This window comes from Acanthisitta chloris, unplaced genomic scaffold (genome assembly GCF_000695815.1).
Source record: "Acanthisitta chloris isolate BGI_N310 unplaced genomic scaffold, ASM69581v1 scaffold553, whole genome shotgun sequence".
In the NCBI taxonomy this organism is placed as follows: domain Eukaryota; kingdom Metazoa; phylum Chordata; class Aves; order Passeriformes; family Acanthisittidae; genus Acanthisitta; species Acanthisitta chloris.
The window spans coordinates 51,701-76,074 of record NW_008663039.1 but is presented as its reverse complement, the minus strand read 5'-3'; the positions used below and the strand labels follow the sequence as shown (position 1 = coordinate 76,074).

Genomic DNA, 24,374 nt, shown 5'->3' with positions numbered 1-24,374 from the left:
GCCGGGCGGGAACACCTCCCCTCCAGGCGAGCGCTCCAGCCTCCCGGACAGCACTCCCTCCCATGTGGAAATCGGCAATCAAAAGGAGCAATTACCCCAAATCGCAGCCCCCAAGTGACAAATCGCCCAGCCTGCTCCGCTGCGAGAGGCACGTTAGGACCTGCTCTCACACATTAAAGGGACGACCCTGCGCTGTTTATGCTGTCAGAGGCCTAATTATGGGAGCAATTTTCTCTGCATTCCCGAGGGGAGAGCAGAGAGGGAGAGAGCTCGGGCACCCACACACACGCCACACACAGGCCTGCCCTGCCAGTGCTCGGTGTGGCTGCCCAGAGCAGCTCAGGTCCTCTCCGTGACCTTCGCCAAGTCCTGGCTGCAATGCACTCTGCCTCCAACTGGGATTACACTGCTCAGCCTCCACACCTAGAATCATAGGGATGGTGACTCCACCACCTCCCTGGGCAATTTGCTATTCTAGTGCCTGAACAACCTAACAGTGAATTATTTTTCCAAACATCTAATCTGAATCTCCTCTGTCTCAGTTTATGACCATTCGCTGTAGTCCTCCTGTCTCATTCCCAAATAAAAATGGTCAAAAAGAAAGGAGCTTTGGCAATGCAAGATGAATACAACAACCCTGCCAGGGTCTGTGCCCAAACTTTGGACTGTCTGGGAGGATAAGTGTCAGCTTGGACACAAATGACATTCACTATCTCCTTTGGGGAGATGCAATATTCCACTCTAAGTCAAGCAGACAACATGTTTCTTACTCAGTGGTTATGGACAAATCCAGTCTTGACCTCTGTTTTACCACTGGGGGATCACAACACAATGCCCAAATGCCATAGATATTTGGGGTCTTAATAAGGTTGTTGAAACTGATTCATTCCTGATGATTTCTGGCTGATGGGCACTGGTACTTGGTCCATGTCTGTCCTCATCGAGAAACAGGAGAAGAAGATTCTCCTTAGGTCAAACCTAGATTCAAGAGTCCTGGACTTCACTCCTGGCTCCACCACAGGCTCCCACTGTGGTCTCTTAGGACCTCTGTCCTCATCAGTGAAAGTGATGAAAACAATGATACAGGTTCCGATGTCAGTGAAAAAATCCAAACACCTGTTAATTCCGAAGTGATGAAAACAATGATACAGGTTCCAATGTCACTGAAAAAATCCAAACACTTGTTAATTCCACAGCCTGTTTTGGGGCCTTGCTAAAATCTGAGTGCTCTGATCAGATGATGCTGTACAATGGCAAATCCCACAGGTTTCCTTGGATAAATTTTTTCATCCAGTTCTGAATGTTGTCTCCTGCTCCTTGCTGTGTATCCCAGATGGTCCCACTTTCCTTTGTGATGCCACTCTTCACTTTGTCTTACTCTCCCATCCTTTCACATTCATCAGCCTTCCCAGCTTGTGTTGTCCATATGCTCATCTTCCTTCCTGTGCTTTTCTCCAGCCATAACTCATCCAAGAACCACTTTTGGCTGTTCTGTCTTGGTTTTGGAAACCATACTCAGATGAACTGCCTCTACTGTGGCACCTCCATGGTAGTCCTCATCTCCAGCCCCTTCCCCAGTCTCCCCTCACCGCAGAGATTCTAATCTCCAGCCCCTTCCCCAGTCTCCCCGCACAGCAGAGATTCCAGACTCCAGTGTGTCTGGGCCTGAGCTGTGGTCACACAGGTCAATGCAGGGCCGGAAATGAGGGAATGGAAGCAAATCAAATGGCATTAAGCTTTACTGGACAGGACAAAGGAGACCCTGCAGAATGCAGAAAGAGGCCACATGCAGACAAAAGGGACAGATAAGGGTCCATGATTCAGCGATGGTCCTCCCAGGGCCATGCATGGAGGAGGGGCCATAGGCTGGTCAGTGCCTGTGCTGTAATTTCTGTGGAGTGAGAACCTCTGTGGGTATCCAGGGAATGGCTTGAGCCACAGGCTGTCTCTGAATGCTGGAAACGCTGGATCCAGGTCTGCAGGAGCTATGATTTTCTCTGCCTGTTCCCCAGGCTGTACAAGGAGATGATGTGCAGAGATTGCCCAAGCTTAGGTTCATGGCTCAGCCTGCAGGTACTGCAGCCTCCTCCCGAGGGGACTGTGGCAGGAGGGACGAGTTGTTAAGCCTCTGCAGACAAGGGACTGTCATTACAAGGCTGTTGACACATTACTGGCTTTTCTTCTCACTGCAGGCGCCTCTCTGGAAACCAGATCTCCAGGATCCCAGGGGAAGCTTTCTCTGGCCTCTACAGCCTGAAGATTCTGTAAGTAACTCACTCCCCTCTGCATAGCTGCCCCTGCCCTCACCTCCCCTAGCACTGCCCATGCACAGGGACTGGCAGATATCTGAAGGGGATGCACAGTTACACAGAGGTGTGGGGTCAGATGTTACACCCTTGCTGGCTAACATGCCCCTTGGTGACTGGGAGCTGTGTCCCACTCCAAGGGCCACCCACACCCCTGCTTCCTCTCTCTGCTGCAGCAAACCATGAGCAGGTCCCCGCAGGGCACAGCCCCACGCTGTGTGACAATATGTCCCAGGTGGGACAGTGTGGCCTGGCCAAAGCTTGCTGAGGTTCAGATTTTGCATAAAACCACCAAATGCTCTAACATGGTGTCAGCAGATGTGGTGTCCAGACCTCAAACTGGCCCCATCTGCTCTGCTGTCATGTTGAAGTTGAGTTGGAGCAATCCAAAGGTGCAGATACCCCTGGCAGGTGCTGGGAAAAGGTCCTGTGCTCTGTCCAGCTCAGCCTGTCCTAGCCCCAAACCTCTGCATGGCTCAGGAGGGCTCTGCAAGGCTCTGGAGTGACCTGCCCCTGGAACTGCCATGGACAGTGTGATCTCAGCCAGAGCCCAACCTGCCTACAGGGCCAGTGGGCACAGCTGGATCCAGGAGTACTGCAGCCATATCTAGGATCTCCTGCTTAATGCAGGTCATTGTGGGCAGGCCTCTGCTGTCCAGTGGGGAAGGTCTAAGTGACAAAGTTCCTCTGGAAGCTTAGGAAACCATACTCAGCTGAGCTGGCTCTACTGTGGCACCTGCAGTCTTACCTTCCTGCAGTCCTGGGTGTCTCACTGCTCCTGCAGCCACACTGCTTTGTGCATCCATGTGACAGTCCCACAGGGTCTGCGCAGGGTGTTGAGGTGGGACTCCCTTTCTCCACTTCAGGAACCATCTTAAAAGTCTTCTGCAATAAACATTTCATCCCCAGGGGGATGTTTTGAACTCAGCCACAATGTGAAATTGTTGTAGCTGGTCCAGTTTATACAGAGTGAGCAGGTATGAACCTGCTCCCAGGATTAGAGAGTATAGGGCTGTTTACTACGTCTTCTGAAGATGTAAAGTATGAATCCTGCCCTAAATCTCAGGGCTTAGAGATTTATCCATCCCCTGCATTAGGCAACAAATCAAAGGAACTGAGAAAAAACCGCAGCTCTCCCACCCAATTTCAACAAGGGGAACCTTCTGCTCTGGGGACAGAGGAACCTTTAAAGGAGCTTTTGATCAATTCTATTTGTGTCAGGCTCAGGGAACTCTGGTGCAGAGTACCAGAGTGATGCCTCCCTGCCAGGGCCAGCATGGGTTGCAGTGGGGAGAGGAGCTGTGCTCTCTGCTCCACCACTGGACTCACAGACACATCATGTGCTCCACCACAGGGCAGCACCAGAAGGGTCATGTCCACAAGTGACCGCAGTGTAAGGAGGGGCTTGAAGGATCAGACTATTTGCAGCTGGGAAATGGTTGCATGGAGAAGTTTGCTCCAGGCTGTCTTGTGAGAGCTCAAGTTGGTGTCATGCTGCAGGACAACCTGCCTTGCTCTCACCAGGCTGTGCCCAGTGACACAGGGTGGCATATGGGCTCTCACCTCCCTCTGGCTGCATACCTGCCTGAAGCTGAACCATGTGTCTGCTTAGGGGCATGGTTTAATGGTGGACCTGGCAGTGCTGTGTTGGACTCAATGACCTTAGAGGGCTTTTCCAATCTTAATGATCCTATGATTCTCTGAAATTTACTCTGAACCCCTAACCTTTCCAGTGCAGGTGTGCAGGGCACTAACACAGCTACAAGGCCAGGGAAGGAAGGGTGGATGCTTGCAGTGACTGGTCCGTCCAGGCCCTGCCATGAACCTCTTATTTAACAAAGCTTCTGCTTCCTAAAAGCAGGGGCACTGCCAACCTTCATTCCACTGGGAGCAGTTCATTTTCCAAAGACTCTGATGCTTGTTTGCAGTGGTATGTGATGCTGCCATGTGCTGTCACTGTAGGAGATGCTCTGATTGCTTTCTGTAGTGATTCTGTGGGTTCCACCGGTGCGAGGTCTTTGGAGAATGCAGTGGCAGGTCCCTGCATCCTCCAGGAACAGCAGTCATTCATCCTCATCTATTCCTCTGTCACTGTGAGAGTGAGGGCAGCAGTGAGGGACAGTGTGGAGACAGGCTGGTCCCTGGGAATTGCTGGAACAGGTCTAGAAATGTTGCCTTAGGAGCATCAAGCATTGAGCTTAATCACACAGGAAGGGTGAAGAGCTTAATCACATGGCAAGGGTGAAGAATCTCACTGGTTGCCTCTACCGAGAAAAGACCGAAGAAAACCACAATGTGCTGAAGAAATCAGGTGAAGGTCACCATGTGTTTCCTTCAGGTTGTAATTCAGGTCCTTGAGGTCACCCCAGCAGTGATCTAGTTGGAGCTGTGACTTCACAGCAGCTCAGCAGGATCTGCTCCATCTCCCCAGGGATCAGAGGGAACAAGTGTACTTTCCCCAGAGTCTAGTTGTGGCCAGGAGTAGAGAGCAGAGCCTGGAGAGAGACCGTGGCGCTGGCTCACCCTGCTCCTTGTGCCCTGGGAGTAACCAAAGATCCTCACCTCTTCTCAAGCCACATCTCTGTTACCTCTTCCCTTGTTGCACTTCTCTGCGCCCCATCCAAGCCTGCTGAGGACCAGAACCCTCTGCTGAGATAGCTCCTCCAAGATATCCATGCATTCTGGAGCTCTGAAACTGGAAAGAGCAGCTTCAACCCAAAACACTGTAGGAGGCATTTGGGGCAACTGAGGATATGCAGTGCTGTATAGGATGGTGTCATTATGGATACTGCAGAAATAGGGAGGCAACCAGATGTAAATTGGGGTAAAATGGTGTGCCTTGTGCAGAATACAGATGTGTGCTGGGTAACTGGGGAGCATCGGTTAGGTCCCAGTTATATCCATGTGCTATGGGATGCCATAAAACTGCATGGTGAGAGGAAGCACTTCATGGTGACATGAACTGCTCACCACACTGCTTGACATCTGGACCAGATCCTTCCTCCCTTAGGACCAGTATAACCACTCCCACAGGCTGTGCTTTTCTCTGCACTTTAATCTCCACAAAAAAAACCCCACAGCTAGTGAAGGAGGTATCTGGAGAGGGGAATCTGAAGACCCCAGGAGGCAGGAAAGCTCAGAGAAATGCTGGGATGTCAGGTATTAAAATACAGGAACAGGGAGGAAAGTCCTGGCTCCTTTCTTCAGACAGTGGGAAAGCACAGAGTTTATACTTAGCCTTTTTGGCTCTGCTGGAAGCCAAGACAGTAAAGGACTCAGGGTGGGCAAGTGACCCTTCAGGCTTTACACTGAGCTTCCCTAGGGTGCTGTGCTCTGGCAGCCAGCAAAGGCTGTAAGAGAGGCTGCTGATCTGAGACCCACCTGCACTGAACACCAGCTGTGATGCTTCTGCTCCCCTTGATGCTGGGCAGGCTTTGGCCAGGCCACGCTGTCCCACCTGGGACCTGCTCTGCAGGACACAGGGCATAGGCAGAACAGCACAACAACAATGAGCAGAAGGATGAGGAAATGCCAAATCCTCACGTGTGGGGAATCTAGAATAGAAATTACAGGGGTGATTGGGATCCTCAAGTCTAGAAGACACAACACAACACAACTTGTAGGGCTCCCGGTCCTGCATATAGGTTTGTTTCTGCAGCCAAGGTGTGCTGGGGAGATAAGATACTGGATCCTGCAGCCCAGTGAGAAGGATCAGGAGTCTGTTGATAAACTAAAGGAAAATGTGTCAACTGAGGTTACTTAACCTGGAGGAGACGTGAATGAGGATGGACACAGACCTGCAAGGACAAGCTGCTGCTCCAATACAGAAGAAAATACATATTCTCCTTATATGAAGATAGGAATAGCAGGTTTTGGGCAGATGGCACCAGAGATGATCAGGACAGGTTGTGTCTGTAGATGTGGGTGCTCTGTCACAGGTTGGCTGAGATCTCACAGGTGACAAGTACGGCTGTAGTTGGGAATGGCTGCCCCAAACATGGCTATGTGGGTATTGAGGAGCTGACTGACAGCAGGACCACCCCTTACCTCTGCTCCCCCGAGCAGACAAGCTGCTAGCTGGGGACAGAAACCATTTCCCTAATTTAATTTTAGTGGGCTGGAGCCTTAGAGCTAAATGCAATCATGCACAGGTAAACTCTTCCATGCATCTTGGGCTGTCAAGGGGCCTGGTGCTTTCCCAGTCTTTCCAGAGCATTAGTTTATGTTTAAAAAAGGATGGGAAACACCCTGGGAATTCCTCCACAAACCTGCCTGTGCAGATGGTCCTCTCCCTGCCTTCGGAGTGAATCTCAGAAGTACTGGAAGCAGGACCAGATTCTTGGCTCTGCCTCCTCTGGCTGCTTCACTGTGCAAAAACCACCTGGAGAGTGGCCATGAAGATAGGCCTGTGCAGAAACCATGCAGGGGTACACTCAGGGAAGCAGGTGTGTGGAGACTTGGGAGAGAGCAAGTGAGGAGCCAGACTGCCCCATTCCAACGGAACATCAGGGCACAGGGGAATGTGCTGAGAGCTTCATGCACAGAGCCTCAAGCCAGTCTCCAGCTAAGGGCAAGATGAGATGAGCTCCCCTCAGGCAAGTGAGACTGACAGGAATGGTACAGTGGTAGTTGGTGCTCTGAGCTCTTCTCCACTGGCAGGTACATCGCTTTGCAAGGAACCTTTGTGAGTGCAGCTCTCCCAGGGGCTCTGCTCTGCAGTATGACCCACCCACACCCTCCCCTCAGAGGCTGATGCTCCTTGGTCACTGCTTCTGTGCCAGAATCATTAGAAGCCAGGTCCATAGGCTATTTTGTCCCCTCTGCAAGCTCCTTCCATTGCAAAATTAACTCCTTGGTCCATGCTCTCCCAGCCTTGGAACTTTCCAGGGTGGCAAAATCTGCTGCTTAATCAGAGCATCTAGAAAATTGGAAACTTTTCCATCCTTCCAGTCTTCCTCACAAGCTGCCTGGATGCTCCTCACCTCCAAGTGCCCTGACTGGAGATCCATTGGCCAAGAATCATCCACCCCCAGCTGCCCATGAGCTTGTGCTGCCATGGCTTCATACCACATCCCACTCTTGCACATGCATCCCTCACCCAATGCTGCCTGAGTGGATTGCCAGCACTGGCTTTCCTGGCTTGACATGCTGCAGCAGCAGCAGTCCTTACTAGCCAAGAAGGAATCCCACACCAAACTCCACAGGGAAAAACTCCAAGTATAACCACAGCCTCACCCCAGAATGTGGAGGGCAAAATGCCTGGGTGCATCCTCTTGGCTGCAGACCCCAATCCCTGCAGAAGCCAGCTGAGGTGGCCCACCCAGCCCCTCCAATCCTCAGCGAGCCCCAACCAGCCTGTGTGAGCCTGCAGACCCCACACTGCCCACAGCCTGCCTGCACACACCTGCCTGCACAGCCCTAGGGTGAGCACAGCCCTAGAGTGAGCAATGCCCTTGGTGTGAGCACTGGCCTTGGTGTGAGCACTGTGAGCTCTGTGGTGTGAGTCCTGTGAGCTCTGCCCATGGTGTGAGCTCTGTGGTGTCAGTCCTGTGAGCTCTGCACATGGAGCACTACCCACACCTGCCTGCACAACCCTTGGGTGAGCACTGCCCACATCTGTCTGCACTGCCCTTGGTGTGATCACTGCCCCTACCTACCTGCACAAGTGTGTTGACCCAGCACTGCCTGAACCCTCTCCCACCCACTGCCCTGGTGCTGCCCATGGATTGTCTCCATCAACAGGTAGGCTGGAAGGAGCCCGACAAGAGTGGTCTTGCCCTACACATGCCACATCTCCTACCCAATGGCCAGCCCACCAGTCCCTCCTCTTCTCCACTCTGATCTTCGACCACAGCATCTCCTGTGGCCCAGGACAGGTGCTGACTAGCTTGGCTTGTGAACACACATCAAAAAACATCACCAAAAAAGCCACATTGCCCCAGGACGGCAGGTTTGGAGGTGGCTTGGGGCACTTCAGGAATCTCCAGACAGACCCTGCCTCTTGGACAAACATGAGCCTATGCAGAACAGAAATGGCTTTGAGACAAAGGGAATGGTGTGGCACATCCAAGGGACGCTCCCTTTGGGAGGGAAGAGGAAGGTGCAGAGGTTGGAATGTCTTTAATCCCCATGCATGGGCTCCAGGCAGTTGCCTCCAGCAATAACAGCCCTTTGACTGTGCTGGCTGAGTCACTTCAGCCTCCCAGGATGGGGACATTTAATCATGCACAGGCCTGTACCTCTGAGGGCTGTATGTCTGCTGAGACTCTCTTGTGCAAGGATACTGGTGTGATGGGACCTGATCCCAGCATTTTTCTGGTCGTTCAGGCGTGGTTTCTGCCAACAAACAATCCTCCTACTTCTGAAAATGCAACCCGACCTCTGAAGAGTTGTGATTTATCCTGGTTCCAGTCAGACTGCTGTGGGTAGCAGGTTGTGTTTCCATGTCTGCCAGCATCTGCAAGCCCCAGTATTACCTCAGCAGTGCCAACCAAGGTGACACTGCTCTATCCACACTTGGTTTTGAGCACTTGTTGGCTTGTCATGTTCATCAGTGTCCCCAGCTTGTCCAGAGGTTGTCTCATCAACCAGCACAGTCATAGAATCACAGAATGGTTTGGGTTGGAAAGATCCTTAAAGATTATCTCGTTCCAACCTTCTGCCATAGGCAGGGGCACCTCCCACTAGACCAGGTTGCTCCAAGCCCTGTCCAACCTGTCCTTGAACACTTCCAGGCATGGGACACCCACAGCTTCCCTGGAAAACCTGTGTCAGTGTCTCACCACCCTCAGTGTCCTGTAGGACTTTACTCATTGATACAGCTGCTTAAAGGCAGAAAATTGGACTCAGCAGCTAAGAAACACCAACCAGAGTGGGCACAGGGCTGGGTAGGTGTGAGATTGCTTCATGGGCACCAGAAGTTAAGCTCTGACTAAGGTTGTCTCCAGGAGCAGGAACTTGCTGTGGGAAGGAAAATTAAGTGCAGGGATTTTGTTTGCATTGGAGGCAGAAGATGATGGAGAGGCAGGAACAGATAGGTGTTGATGGAGAAAGGCTGAGGCCAGTGTGATCTGAGATCTCAGGGTTACTGTGATCTTGTGCACTGAGGTGCAGGTTCACAGACCGAGTCTGTGCCTCAGTCAGTCACCCTGCAGTGGCCCTGGTATCCATGCAGATCCCTGCACTGTCATTCACCCTGGAAAGCAGCTCCCTGTCCTGGGGGGGAGCATGAATGCTACCGAGGTCTGCCCAAGGCTTTCAGAGACATGAAGTCAGGAGGTGACTGGTTTGCAGCACTGTTCCCTCTTTGCAGTGCTGTTCACATAAGTCATGCAGTGACCCCTTAGTGCAGAATGTATTGGGCATCCCTGGAGCTGGCCTGGAGCCCAGAACTCCTGCTGTGGGTGCTCTCCTCAGTGAGCTATGGCACTGTCCTCCTCCATCTTATACAGGAGCAGCATCCCAAAAGGTAAAATGTCACCACTTGGACAGAGAGGGACCTGGGAACCCTATTCAGCTCTCCAGACGCCCTGCTGTCCCCTGAACCCTTTTGCCATCCTCCTTTGTAGCATTGCCTGAGCTCTCAGGGACAGAGTAGCCCCAGGAACCAGAAGTCACAGCAAGATATGGTCCTGCTAGTGTGCAGGGACTTCCTTGACATCACCCCCCAGGTTTTGGTACAGTTATTGGAGGTCTTGCCAAAATCCTGCTGGATGGGGTTGGTGCAAGGGTCTTTTATGAAAAAAAAATATGCTAGAATGGTTTAATGTGATGTGTGAGGATTGACTGCAGCAAGCAGGGCCTGGTGCGGGTTGTCCTTAACACCAGACTGTAAGCAAAGCCATCCTGGGACGTCCAGTGATAGATTCAGCATGTCTTTTCCTGCTCAAACCTGAGCTCCCAGTAAGCAAGGCTGGAGTTTTCCTGAGCTTGAGGCTCAGGAATGAATGAAGAGCTTTTTGTTTAATACCAGGGTGGCCCTGCCCCTAGAAAATTATCTAACCCTGTTTGGAACTGGTTTTTGGCCTCTCTGTGTCATGCTCTGCTGATGAGTTATTGGATTAATTATGTGCCATATGAAGAAGCACTGGTTCTTGTCCCAGTCCCAGCAACTGAAACCTTCTCTAGCTGCCCTGCTGCTGTGAAAAGCAGCACTGTCCAGCACTCCAGTGGTTTGAGAGGTCTCTGAAGCATCTTCCTTAAATGTTGTTTGTCTGTGCCAAAATGGCTTAATTTTGGAAGCAGTCCATGCTGATGGTGGTCTGGAAAGTCTCTCAGCCTATTTTACTGGTTGGAGAAGGGACTTGTAATAATAAATAGGAGGCAGCAGAATCCAGCAGGAGTGTGACAGTGGGCTTTGCTTTAGTGCTGACTCCAGAAACTTCCAGTGATCAACTCTGAACACTGAGCTCAGATTTCATAGAGCCACTGAGATCAATGTGTGTCCCACCAAACCCCCAACAGTGCTTTCTGAAGAAGCTCCACTCTGTACAGTGTGTGTTCAGCTCTGCATCTTCTTAACAGATGGAAATTATTATTCTACTTCACTGGGCTGCAGGACAAAGTGTGTCACCTCCCCAGCACACCTTGGCTGCAGAAACACACCCATATGCAGGACCAGGAGCCCCAAAAGTTGTGTTGGTCCTTGTGTGACAGTTGCCCACCTGGATGAGGTTTGCCATCCCAGTGGGCTGCAGGGAACACCCATGGGATCCATCACGTAGACTCCCCTTGCACAGCAGGGGAGGAGAACCAGGGATGCCAGTTGTGGACTTGCCAGGGCACATTCACATCAGCCACATGTCCTGTGTGGGTGACACTCCTCTCAGAGGGATCCCACCAGTCTTGCAGTGTGCAGGAACAGGCTCTGGGTGCAGGAGCTCGGCAGGTCATGGTGCTCGGTTGTCCCTGCACTTGGCCTGTGACCACCCAGAACAGGAGGTGAGAAGATCCCTCAGGAAGGGGAAGAGGAGAAATACTTTGGGAATGGCAAGGTGGGGAAAGTGGGGCATAGCAGAGGAGAATCAAGAGCTGATAGGGCAGAGATCTGAGACTCCACAATGCCAGAGGCTCAGACTGCCCCTGTGTGCACCAGGGCACCTGGGCCCTTGTGCTGCCTAGGGAGGAGGTCATAGACATGCCCTGACCCAGCAGTGAGGATTGGTTTGTAAGCACCCTGCACATCTCTGTGCCCAATGTTCCAACACTGTCCCCTAGACCCAAGTATCCTAATCACACTCTTCTGCCACCCCTGTAATTTCTATTCTAGGTTCCCCACACGTGAGGATTTGTCATTTCCTCATCCTTCTGCCCATTGCTGTTGTGCTGCTCTGCCTCTGCCCTGTGTCCTGCAGGGCAGGTCCCAGGTGGGACAGTGTGGCCTGGCCAAAGCCTGCCCAGCATCAAGGGGAGCAGAAGCATCACAGCTGGTGTCCTGCACCTCACTCCCCGAGCAGAAGCATCACAGCTGGTGTCCTGCGCCTCATTCCCCTCTGTGTCAGCCCCACAGGGTGTCTGCACTCTCCCAAGAGTAAGTCTGTCCTGCCCTGGGATCTCCTCTCACCCAGACAGTTTCAGCAGGGCCATAAGAAAACGCCTTTTAGCACTGCTCCTCCACGGAGCCTTTCTCTCAGTCTCCCTGCAGCATTCTCCATTTCCCAGCGGCTGTCCCACGCCAACCACTCTCTGCACTCCTCCTCAATGCTCAAGGTGCCTTGTGCAACCCCATGATGCCAGTAGAGGTACCAACCTTCCCTCCCAGCTAACATCTGGGGCCTTGGCAGTGTCTTGGTTTAACCCCAGCTAGCAACCAAGAACCACACAGCCGCTCACGCGCTCCCCCACCAATAGGATGGGGGAGAGAATCAGGTGGGTAAAAGCTAGAAAAACTCATGGGTTGAGATAAAGACAGTTTAATAGAGAAAGCAAAAGCCACACACACAAGCAAAGCAAAACAAAGAACTAATTCACTGCTTCCCACAGACAGGAGGTGTTCAGCCACCTCCAGGAGGGCAGGGCCCTATCACAGGTAATAGTGACTTGGGAAGACAAACACCATCACTCCAAATGTCCCCCCTTCCTCCTTCTTCCTCCCACTTTACATACTGAGCATGATGTCATATGGTATGGAATATTCCTTTGGTCAGTTTGGGTCATTCGTCCCAGCTGCGTCTCCTCCCAGTCTCCCATGCACCCCCAAGTTTCTTGCCAGCGTGGCAGTATGGGAAGCAGCAAAGGCCTTGACTCTGTGTGAGTTCTGCTCAGCAATAACAAAAACATCTCTGCATTATCTACCCTGTGTTCTGCACAAATCCTAAACATACCCCCATGCTAGCCACAAGGAAGAAAGCTTCAGCCCAAACCAGCACAGGCAGCAATGCTTGGTGTCAACTCCAGGTCAGATGCTGTAGACCCTTAAGCATGTTAAATTCAGAGGGAACCATTTATTGAGTATGGCCTCTTTGCTGCCTTTTTGTACTCAACATGTCTTCTTTCCTGCATTGAATGTCAGAATTTAACCTCTTACTAAAGTAAAGCTAAAGTCATGGTAGATGATGTTTATGCTTTTCTCTCCATTCTTGTGGTCTTTTACCCTGTATAGAAAAAAATTGATTGCTTTGGCACAAGTCATCTTTCACTAGCCACTACTGACAATTCCTTGTTTCCCTGCTCTTTCTTCTCTGCATACAAATAATTTACTGGTAATTCCTCATTTTCTTCCAGAAGTTGAAGTGTTGTGTGGCCTATAGCTTGCCTTTTTTAAAGGTTATCTGTAGAATTGTCTCTTTCCAACCTTTCTTTCATGTCAGACCTCTGTACCCCTGGCAGTGAAGCTGCAGCCACCGCAATGGGAAAGTTTCTTGCTTGCATCCATGCTCTTTGGGCTGCCTCTCAGCACTCAGCCTATGCCCTGCCCCTTTCACACTGGCAGCAAATTACAACAGCCCGCTAAGGACATTTCCCCTTTCATTCCATCTCCAACCACTCTTTGAAGGTTTTGGATAGAGATATGTAAAACATCCCTTTTTGAGGCACTTTCCCCAGCCCAGTCACACACTGGGATGTCTCTGGTATCCAGAGGAGCATGTGTTGCTGATGTCCCAATTCTGGAAGGAACAAGTAGATTCAGGACCAAGGTTGGGCCAGAGTCAAAAACTGAGCCTTTTCAGAGATGCAGAGAAGATAACAGCAATAAACTCAGATGTGTGGTGCTCCAGCAGGTCAGTGAGAGGGGACAGTGGGTGACCAGGTCTGAAACACCCCTGGGGTCTGGTTCTCACCCTGCCTCAGTCACTAGAGCTGGTCAGACACCCCTGGGGCAGGAGCACTGCCACTTCTGTCTCCTCCTCCCCCCTCACTTGTGTAGGTACCTCTGTGTCCACGACCCTTCTCCATGCCCTACACTCCCCTCCATCCCTGAGGAGTCCTCCTGGATCCTGTCCATTCAGCCCAATGGCTCCAGGCACCTGCTCTCTCTCTCTCTCTCTCTCTCTGGAGCACTGGGGCTGGTTTGGTTTTTTCCACAACAGCTCCAGTTACTGCTGTAAGTGGTGCCAATGCTGCAAAGCCCCTCAGGACACAGCTGTGGAGCAGCTCCTCACCCACTGTGCCTGCAGCTGGCACACAGTGGGGTAGGAGACCTGCCCACTGGCTTGTGTCTGTCCTCCTGCAGAGGTAACTGGCACTGGCAGGGACAAGGATGTCTTACAGTAGGGTGAACACAGGACAGCTCAGCTGGGAGCACTGGTGTTACTCTGAGCTGATGGATGCAGGGCAGACCTTTAGGGTCACATCCTCTGAATGCACCCTCATTGTAGCACCAAACTCACCCCTGAGCCCCTCTGCTGCAGGTTCTGCACCAGTCTGGGCTGCAGCTCACCTGCCAGCAGCTTGCAGGCTTGCTTAGAGCCCTTGAGTGGCCAACACAGAGCTTTCCAACCCCTCCAGCTTTTCAGCAAGCCTCCTGGAGAGCATCAGAAACTGCAGCAACATCCTCCATTTTGTGTCAGGCTTTTTTTTTTTTTAACCAAGTTTTCTTATTTCTAATTATAGGATGTTGCAGAACAATCAGCTGAGTCGCATCCCTGCAGAGGCACTGAGAGATCTTCCAAACCTCCAATCTCTGTAAGTCATTAAAAATCAATACTGTGAGTTGCACAGTCTCTTGGGGGCCTCAGGCTACCCAGTACTTGAGTCATTAGTTCCTTTGTCAGGGATGTTCTGTTCCTTCTTCCTTTTCTTTTCCAATTTAAGCAAAGATTACTGCCACTTAGAGTAGAAGGGAGGGCAGGACAGTTTTCAAGGAAGAAACACTGTCTTGGTGGAGGATGTTGAAATTATAGCTCCCCATGTGAGCAGCGTGATGAAAGGGCCACCAGAGTCAGTGCATATTTCAAGGAACACTGGAAAATATCCACTCAAAGAGGCTCTGTCCTCTTCACTGTGGACCACAGTGGGGAAGCGACCTGCTGGGGAGCACAGAGGACACTCTGGTCTGTCAGCGTGGGAGATGGCCTGTTTTACTCATATAGAGGGTAAATGCGTCAGGGTAGAAATGCTTTAAAACACGTTTAGGGATTCAGCCCTGAGAAGAAGCTGAGGCTGTGATTGATTGTGCTTTTCCTTTAAAGTAGCTATACCCACAGCAGTTTGTGCTCCTGTGTTCACTAAAACCACATGACTCTGAAATCCTTGCAGTTTGGCTGAGTATGGACAGTTGTGATCAGCCCTTGTTAGAGCTATTGGATGTAGGGAAGATCTGTCTGGGAGTGGCCCAGCTGCACAGTGCAGTGTGAGCAGCATTCCTGGAGCTGTAAGAGCTTTCTGAATGGGGCTGAACCTCTGAAAAACTGACCTTAGCCCCTATCCTTAACTTTAGTCCTAGTCTTTTATCATAGAAATGTTGGTTGGGTATGGTTTCTGGGAGTCTCCAGGCCAACCTCCTGCTTGGAGCAGGACTAGCCCAAATACCTGGTGGGGCAGTATAGCTTTGTCTATCCAAGCCTTGAAGCCCTCCAAGCACAGTGGTGACCTGACCTGGGGCTGTTCTTCCTGGGGAAGAAGTTCTTCCTCAAGTTCAGCTTAAAACTTCTGGGAGGCAATTTGTGGCCATTACTCTTTGTTTGATCACCTGGAACCACCCAGAAGAGCTTGGCTCCAGCATCTTTGGTTGTGGGTCACTTGCAGATCTCCTCTTAGCCTCATCTCTGCTGAATGAAACCAAACCAAACCAGCTCCACCTCTACTGGGACCCTGTCTCAGTCTCCAGCCCTCCACTGGACCCATCTGGTTCCTCTTCATCCCTCTTACACTGGGCAGCACAGAACTGGGCACAGCTCTCCCTGTGTGGCCCTCCCAGCACCAAGTGGGAGTTTCTGTAAATATTAATTTAAATATTAATGTGCAGTGGGCGTGTTGGCTAGGCAGGGTATGAATGTTCTTTCTGCCAGGAGAGATTTGGAACATTTGTTGTTGAAACATCACTGGCACGTGGTTGCGGTTGTTATTAAATTGTGTTGACATCACCACCAGTGTCAGAGACTAGACCACCCCACTCCAGGGATTTGGAGATTAGGTTGTTTTCCAAGTAACTTCCCTTTCAAGGGAAGCATTACATGAAAGGTCACTGCAAGGGACTGCCCCAGGAGCACCCTTTCCCCCCCTCAGTCTGTCTCTCCTATGCCTCTGAAAGTGTGACAACCACTGCCATCAGAGCCCATGGCTGGATAGACACAGCTTTGGTTTCTGAAGGCTCAGTCGCCTGCAGCCACCACTGCAGCTCAGGCCACATGTCCTGGGGCACTCACCACTGCTGGAGGGCCACCTGGGCCAGTGCTGAGAGGTCCACATGCTCTCTGCTCAGCCCAAAACACCACATGGCACATGAGAAATACAGAGCGCTCCAAGAAGCTGTTCCCAGCGCTTTGGGATTCCTTTAAGGCTCAGGGTGGCAGGATGGCTTGTCATGAGTCAGCACAGAGGTACCTGCTCCTAGGGCACTTTGAGGCCATCTGATCCAGTGTGGGCCCTGCAAGTGTCTCCAACACTGGGTGAGGGAGAGCTCAGGCCAACTGGAATCTGGAGTTATGCAGAAAGCAAATTTTAAGAAGAAATAAGCTCAGACAAGCTGAGGGGGATGAGGCTTGGAATTCAATCAGTATTAGGGCATGTCTGGCTAGGCCTGTCATATTAGGACTGGTTTCAAGAGCCACACCAGCAGTGACCAGAGGTTGCTGTGTCCATTTTCCTCCAGGGCATGCTGCCCCAGCTGGGAAGCTCCCATCCAGAGCCAAGGTGACTGAGCAGGGCCTCGTGCCTTTCCCCAGCAGCCTTGTCCCTTTGGACTCACCTGTCTGGGCAGTGATACCCCTCTCAGGGCTCCCCTCAGTCCCTCACCCCTGGCAGTTCAGCCAAGTGTGTCTTCCAAGCAGTGCACAAGCACAGTCCCTCTATGCTCCTTCACTCCTTCTCTCCTCATCTTCCCCATTTTTAGGATACCTGCCCTCATCCTCCATGTCGGAGCCACCTCCTTTGTGCCTTCCCCAGCATGGAAAGGCAAAGTGATCTTCCCAAGGGTAACAGCAAAGACAGGAGTAGGACCTAGGTGTCCTGGCTCCACTTGCCATGTTAAGGTGTTTCCGTGCCTCATTTGAGAGTCTGCAATGGCCCAATGGGAATGTGTAATCACCAGTCACCAGGAGACAAAGTGTTTGGGACAGACTGTCTGACAGGCCATAGAATCCCAGACCGGTTTGGGTTGGAAGGCACCTTACAGATCACTCTGCCACATTAGCACTGCACCAAGGTCTGTCTGTGCCTCCAGCTTGACCACTTGAAAGCATGGGGGGGCATGTGGAGGTAAAGATGATGATTTGCACTTTCACAGAATCACAGAATCAAGGCTGAAAGAGACCTTCCAGATCATCTAGTCCAACCATGACCCCAGTATCACTATAATCACCCCTAAACCACATCCCCAAGTGCCACATCCAGACACCTCCAGAGACAGTGGCTCCACCACCTCCCTGGGCAACTTATTCCAATGCCTGACCACTTTCAGTGAAAAAAAAATTCCAATATCTAATCTGAACCTCCCCTGGAGCAACTTAGAGCCTGTCACTTGAGACACAGCAGAAGAGACTAACCACACCTCACTACAACCTTCTTGCAGATCACTGTAGAGAGCAACTTTCTCCTCTTCACAGCAGAGAACCTTGGGCTTGGTGAAGGCCCAAGAGCTATGTCTGGTGACTAAGCCCAGCATGACTGCAAGGCACAGCCCTCTCTGGATGGATGGGGACATTGCTGAAGACACATAGTGTGTTATGACATTGTACCACTGCTGTGCCTCACACTGGTGGAAGCATGACCTGGAAAGTATCCCCTGCTGCTCCCCTGAGGGCAGTTCTCTTTCTAGTGCATATTTAGAGATGTTCTTCTGTAGCCACCACCCAAGAGGAGTGGCACCGTGTGGATAGTCACTGTGTCTCAAGGCAGACACAGGGCTGAGGTTCTCTGCTTGGTTTCCGCTGGTGCTGCCATGACTTCTCCCAGTTGAGTTACTCACTTCAGGCCATGAGGCTCCATACAGGTCTACATCAGAGTGATTTTTTCCCCTCTTTTTCAAGTATCTGAGTCATTTTCCACAAGCTTATGAGACTCTTGTGTATTCGTTGCCAAAAGTCTATCCAGGCTGGAACACCTATAGGTCACCCGGAGCACAGTTTCCAAGCATTACTGGTGAGGCTATCTGAGCCTCAGTGTCTATGTGCTGCCCAGAGACTACTTTTTCCATGCAGAAGGGGATGTGGCTTTATGGCACATCATGACAGTCCATGAGTTACCAGACTTGGGTGGCACTTGGTGCAATATTAACTCTCTTGTCTGTGAGTTGGCAGCACATCTCAGCAGGGAAGGGGCTGAGAATGGGAGCCAACAGGATTGGGGTGGAACAGCAGGACCAGACAGAAAGGGATTGTGTGCTGGCTATTTTCTTGCTCTTTCAGCTGTTTGCATTTGATGGCCATGTTTGTTGTCCTGGGATTCAGGCAGGATTTGAAGGGAAAGTGTGGATCCCTGAGGGCCAAGCTGCCACAGGAGAGGAAAGGCAGACTTAGTGCACAAAGCTTGTCTCAGGCTTACAACAGGAGCAGCCAAACTAAGTGAAGGCTGAGAACAATTGTTTTGAGTGTAGTGCTAACAAAAGAACTTACAAAGCAATTCACGGGATGAGGTGGCCAGACAAGTGGGGGAGAAGGGGATGTTCTAGCCACTACAGGACATAGAGAGGTTGCCATTTACTGCCTGTACAGCACCAGTTAGAGCTGAAATGCAGCAAAAAACTGTGTCAGTGGAGACTCTGAGATAGGAAAGTGAAAAATAATGACTATTAAACTCCAGTTGTCTCCAAATGTAGCAGCTGTCTTGGGTCCCGGGCATTGAGAGAGAATGAGAGAGAACACATGCAGCCAAACCTTGGTGGCACTTGGAATGGAACTGTTGTGTCCCTGTGCTGCACTGCTGAGTCCCAACTGGGCTCCCAAGCATGAGGCATACTCAGACCTGTACTGAAGTCCCTCTGCTTGTCTGCTGAGAGTTTCAGACAGTGCAGACAATAGATGCTCCTGAGGCTCTGCAGGATGTATTCTGTGAGGTGTGAAACCAGTTAGGAAGTCTGTAGCAAGTTTGGGAGTCTCTAACAGCAGGAGATCAACTTTACATACATGTTCAAGGAGAGGGAAGTCCAGGCAGGAAGAAACTCCAATAAATGCTGTTACTCAGAGGGCAGAAGGGAAGTCATTCCTCCTTTTTATCAGGTAATGATGTATGGAGAAGTAGGACTACTCTGTCCAGAATGATCAGTATATGAATTCAACTCCAGAGTGCCTTGTCCCCAGGAAAGCCTGTTCCACAATGGGGCCTTCTTCATTGCATATGCACCCCACCTGCCTTCCCACACGGCCTGAACCAAGGGCTTCAGCTCCACAGAGAGGAAGCAGCAGCTCACTGTACCATGGCCTGGGTCCTGCTCTCACATCTGGCTCTAGAACACCAGACAAGGAAGGAGAAACACAGTCCAGGCGTCACAAAGACCAGGCTTGCACTGCTCTGCCTCTGTTCTTGCCTTCTGCAAGGAGCCTTCTCAAAGCTGCTAACCCATGAGCTTCAGGTGTGCAGGGTGTGGGTGACACAGATGTCACAAAAGATGTGTTGCGGAACCAGCAATGAGAGAACACTACTTTTACCTACCCCAGATGGGGCACACTGGCTCTCAGGAAACCGAGCTTACTGAAGATCCAGTCCTTCACTGGACAGACAGACAGATCAAAAAAAAAAATTACTCAGGCAAGTTTAGGTGAGATGGGTCAGGGTGTTCCCCTGTGGGTGCTCTCCAGAAGGATGTTCCCATTGCCCTGTGTGATCCCTCTGTACCTTTTCTGACCAAGGAAGATGCAGTCCTGAGGTTTGGGAAATACTATTTCAAACCCAGTAACAGAGCTTCCTCCTGCAAACTCTCACACAGGTGCTGGGAAGATTGGCCAAGCAGGAGGAGGTTTCCAGTCATTTAACAGAGCTCTGTGCCAAGGCATTCGTAGGTCTATGCCCATTCCCTGTCATGCCATGTCTGCCCAAAAGCTTGGCTGCTCCAGGTTGGATCCCTGTGTAACATGGAGCGTTGCTTATCAGGGACTTTCTGTGGTCTGTGCTACCCCTTTCAGAGGGAAGCACTGTGGGGGTTCAGCATTTCCCAGCCAGAGGTGTCCGTGGTTCACTGCCCCATGGATGTCAGCCAGACTGGGGAGGCAACTGGCAAATCCATCCAACTAGCCCCTTCATATCAGACACCCCAGGCCTTATCAGCACCCCTCACCACGGGGCCTCTGAAGCTGCAGCCGTGCCCATGGGGCCAGAACCAGACCTGCCCTGCTCCCTGTCAGCTACAGGATGTGGAGGCATCACTGCCTGGAGCCCAAGCTGTCAGGAAGGAGACCTTGGCAGGGATCATTAGATGAATACAAAGAGGAATTTGGATTTCAAAAGAAGAGAAGGCAAAGCTCGGGAGATTGAGCCTCCTACCAAGCGTGAGGGAACTGCTTTCCAGCAGGCTTGATTTATCTGGGAGGCATGTTGGGAAGCCCACTGGGGAGGATTAGAAGGAACACGCACACCTGATGGCAATGCTCTGAGCCCTGTGCAGATGCCAAGGCTTTACGTCATGCTCAGAGCCAGTTGTGATCCCCTGGCAGAGGATCTGCTGCTGCTGGTTTCTAGGTGCAGTACAACATACCATGTGCATGCTGGAGGAGTCGTGTGTCAGTCTAATTAACGACTTTGTGGTTTGTGAGCACTTACCCAAAGCAGATGGGCACTGTGTCTGTTCCTCTGCCAGGCAGAAGGAGCCCAGGGTATTTCAAAGTGAGCAGGTGCTATAAATTATAATTACCAAGCTTATGAGGTACAGAAAGAAGAGAGAAAAGAAACCTGATGGATTAAGAGATCAAGATAAACTCCTGGGTTTGCTCTTTCAAATACCTGTGGAAAGTGAAGAGAATGGTGGGCTCCTGCTGGAGTTTCTCACACATCAGCACTTTGGGAAGGTGCTCAGCCTGTGCCTGGCTTGTCTGGGTGGGTGTTGCCTACATCAGCCTGGATGGGGAAGGGAGAATTAGTGCCAGCCAGAAGAGTGTCAGAGCCATCACAGTCCTCTGACCTGGCTTTGAGGCCAGAGTTTCCAGGAGGATAAGATTCCTAAGTGTCCCATTGCAGCTTTCCCAAAGTTGTGACTTTAGTTTAATGTCCAGAGCAGCAGCCTGTACTTTTGGCATGGGGATCTATGGCCAGAAATCCCAGGCCACTGCATTTCCTTGGGGTTCCCTCTTCCAGACTGGGGAAGAACTGTACTGATAGCTAGTTGCTGGTATTCTGAGAGATTTCGGGTATCCCCAGGACAGCAACAGGTTTTCTGCCCCAGTAAGAACAGCAGTATAGGCACAAAGCTTCTTAGAGTCACATTTCTCTCTGCTGGATAAAGGTATCCACTCATTTATCTCCTGCCCCATGGCAGCTCATTTCTCTTCCACAGACTTGTGGCTGTGTCTCACCACATAGAGACCCCAGACCCCAACAGTATAGCTGTTATATATTGTTCTATATAGTTACATGTTAGTATAGCTAATGGACACAGCTGGTAGGGAGATGCTGACACACATCTACCCTCAGTGGCACATCAGCAGTCTGGAAGGCTGCAGCTGAGCTCCTCTCCATGTGTCTGAGTAGCACTCTTTAGTCAGAAGACAGAAGTAGATGCACTGGAAGAGAAACTCATCTCCTGGAAAGCAGGAACCTGCCTTCAGAGACAGATCACTTACAGTAGTGCCTGGTCCTCTCCATTCACAGCAGAGTTCAAAAGGAGAAATCCGAGTACAGATGAGATGAGTTGAGGTGATAGTTGAGTATAGATGACTTCTGTCTGTGATACCTACCTGTGTATCAAACTTCATGTCCTCATTAAGTCCTTGTGTCATGCTTTAACCCCAGCTGGCAACTAAGCACCACACAGCTGCTCACTCCCCCCACTCCGCTCCAGTGGGGAGGAGGGCTGGAAAGGAAAGGTAAACCTCATGGGTTGAGATAAGAACAGTTCAATAATTTAAACAAAATAAAATATTACAATAATAATAATTATCATTGGAATGAAAAGAAGAGAAAGAGAGGAACAAAACCCAAGACAACCAAGTGATGCATAATATAAATACTCATCACCCACTGCCCAGCAGCAATAGGCAGTCTCCAGCCAACCCCATTCCCTCCCCATTTTCTATACTGAACATGATGTTCTACGGTGTGGAATATCCCTTTGGTCAGTTCAGGTCAGCTGTTCTCTCCATGCTCCCTCCTGGCTTCTGTACTCACTCCTGGAGTATCGGAAACAGAACAAGTGTTAGAGTTAGCACTGCTCAATAACAACCAAAGCAAGAGTGTGTTAGCAACATGATTCTCATACTGAATCCAAAGCACAGCCCTGTAGCAGCTATTGGGAAGAAAATTAACTCTATCCCAGCTATACCTTGGGACCTGGTGCATGACATGAATCAGGGAGTTACCTGCCTTCATATGCAGGGATTTGCCCAGAAACACCTAACCATCAGGTAGCTCTGCTCCAGGGGAGAGAGAGCATGGGAGTAAGAGTCCATCCATACTAAAGTTTGAGGTAAGAGGGAGCCAGAAGTCTTGGTGTCTTGGCTAAAGGCCTGCAAAGCCCCTTCAGTCCAATACATGAACTTTCAGGTATTTCTGCCTCAGCCAAGTGATCAGTGACAGTCAGGGCCTTGAATGAGCTGTGACTTTGGGATTTCTCCACAGTTGCTGCTGCCCCAGCAGCCTCCTGCACTGTTTGCAAGCTCAGAATCCAACTGTGGCACATGAAACCTGGAGAATGGCATGTGACTCCCTGCACAGAGGTTAATTTTACCTCTAAAACAATCCAGCCCCTCCATCTCTTTAGATTGCCAGTGCTCTGATGTCTTTAGCAGGAACTGTCTGGACTCTTGTGGAAATACAATAAAGAGTGTTTCATCCCCTGTCCCTCAAGGCAGGTAATTACTTTTATACATATGGCCAGAGACTGAAATGCAAAGAATGACTTATAGCAATTTGAGAACATGTGGACTTTGATGTAGACAAAGGAGGAAAGCTCTTCCCACCTGATCAGATTCGCACAAGCATATAAATTTTTATGACAGAAGGAAGAAAAAAAATTCTTTTGGAATCAGCATGGCCTGAAGAGCTCAGTCAGTTCATTCCTCGTTCCACCACTTTGATCTGTCTGAGATGTGACAGTTTGCTGTTCACAGCAATATTCTTCTCTATAAATCACACGTGATGCAGCGAGGTTTAGGGGAGATGTTGTTTCCATTGGGTATTTGGAAGATAAAAGCTATGGAAAAAACAGGTATCTATAGAGTCAACATAACATAGCAGTGACTTACAGCTTGTTGGCATAGGAGCTGTCCTTGTGGCAAGACCCCCTCAGCCCTGTAACTTCATTTTGCTGGCTACAGGGTCTACCTGGAGCATGAGGAAAAGGAGGTCAGGGAAGAGCAGTGAGGTAGCTCTTATGGCAATCTGCGATAGGCTGAAGCAAAGCAACCACAAATATTTCCTTGGTGATTGCTGCTGAGAGCACAGGACCTTGAATTTCACCTCTTAGAGACACCTTTGCAGCAGAAAGCATGACTGGCAGGAAAAAGAGCCCAGGGCAAGGGTCACAGTGCAGGCAGTCCATATGCTCTAGAGGACACTTGCTGCTCAAAACCTTCCTGTCCCATCTCTGAAATTCCCTTTCCCTGAGGCCTCTCTTCCCAACAGCCAACTCTGGAGAGCAGCACAGGTGAGTCAGTGGAGTTGTGTCCCTGTTGAGTCCTGTTTTCAGCAGTCTACTCTCCATTTTGGCATTTCAAGGGTTTAATAGGATTTTTACAAAGAAGAAAGTCTAGGAGGGGCCAAGAGCACACATCTACCATGTCCAAATTAACACTACAGGCAGATGTGCCACACATTTGGATGTACTGCAGGTAATGCTCATGCAGTGACGTATCCACGGTGTGGTGAGTCCTTGCTGAAGTTTGGCTGCTGTTGGCATTCCTCACTGGCTGTATGGAAGCAGGAGCCTCTCTGCATCCACTGCCATGATCCTCCCAGGGGTAGCCTGCCATTCACCTGAAAATGACACCATGGCCCTGTAGCTTGTGCAGTTGAGCCACAGTGCACAGACAGGGAGAAGATGATAGAGTTTGGATTCAGGTGGGCTGATGCCCTGGAAGGGACTGAGACTCTCCTCCTCCATGGCCACCTCTCATACTTTAGTTGTGGTGTGATAAGCCAAATTCAGAAAAGTTACTGATTTTTGGCATAGACTTTGAGCAGGCAAGATTCTCTGGTTCCATGTACCGTGGGCTGTGATCCAACCTGCTGCTCACTAGCTCTTCCCTCCACTTCACCCAGTCTGAGCTGTCACTGAAGATCTGTACTTGTCTCCAGGACTAGCAGCAATAGCTTAGCACGATCAGA

At 50.7% G+C, this 24,374-nt stretch overlaps 1 protein-coding gene across 1 annotated transcript in view; it reads left to right on the top strand.

Moving 5' to 3' along the window:
• Positions 1-2,192: 2,192 nt before the first annotated feature.
• LOC103798551 (leucine-rich repeat-containing G-protein coupled receptor 6-like) overlaps positions 2,193-24,374 on the top strand; it is a gene marked incomplete at both ends in the record, with an annotated part of 72,854 nt that continues 50,672 nt past the window's right edge. The window contains 2 exons of the mRNA XM_009070824.1: positions 2,193-2,264; positions 14,358-14,429. Coding sequence (XP_009069072.1) covers positions 2,193-2,264; positions 14,358-14,429 — 144 coding nt within the window. The remainder of the gene's footprint in view (positions 2,265-14,357; positions 14,430-24,374) is intronic.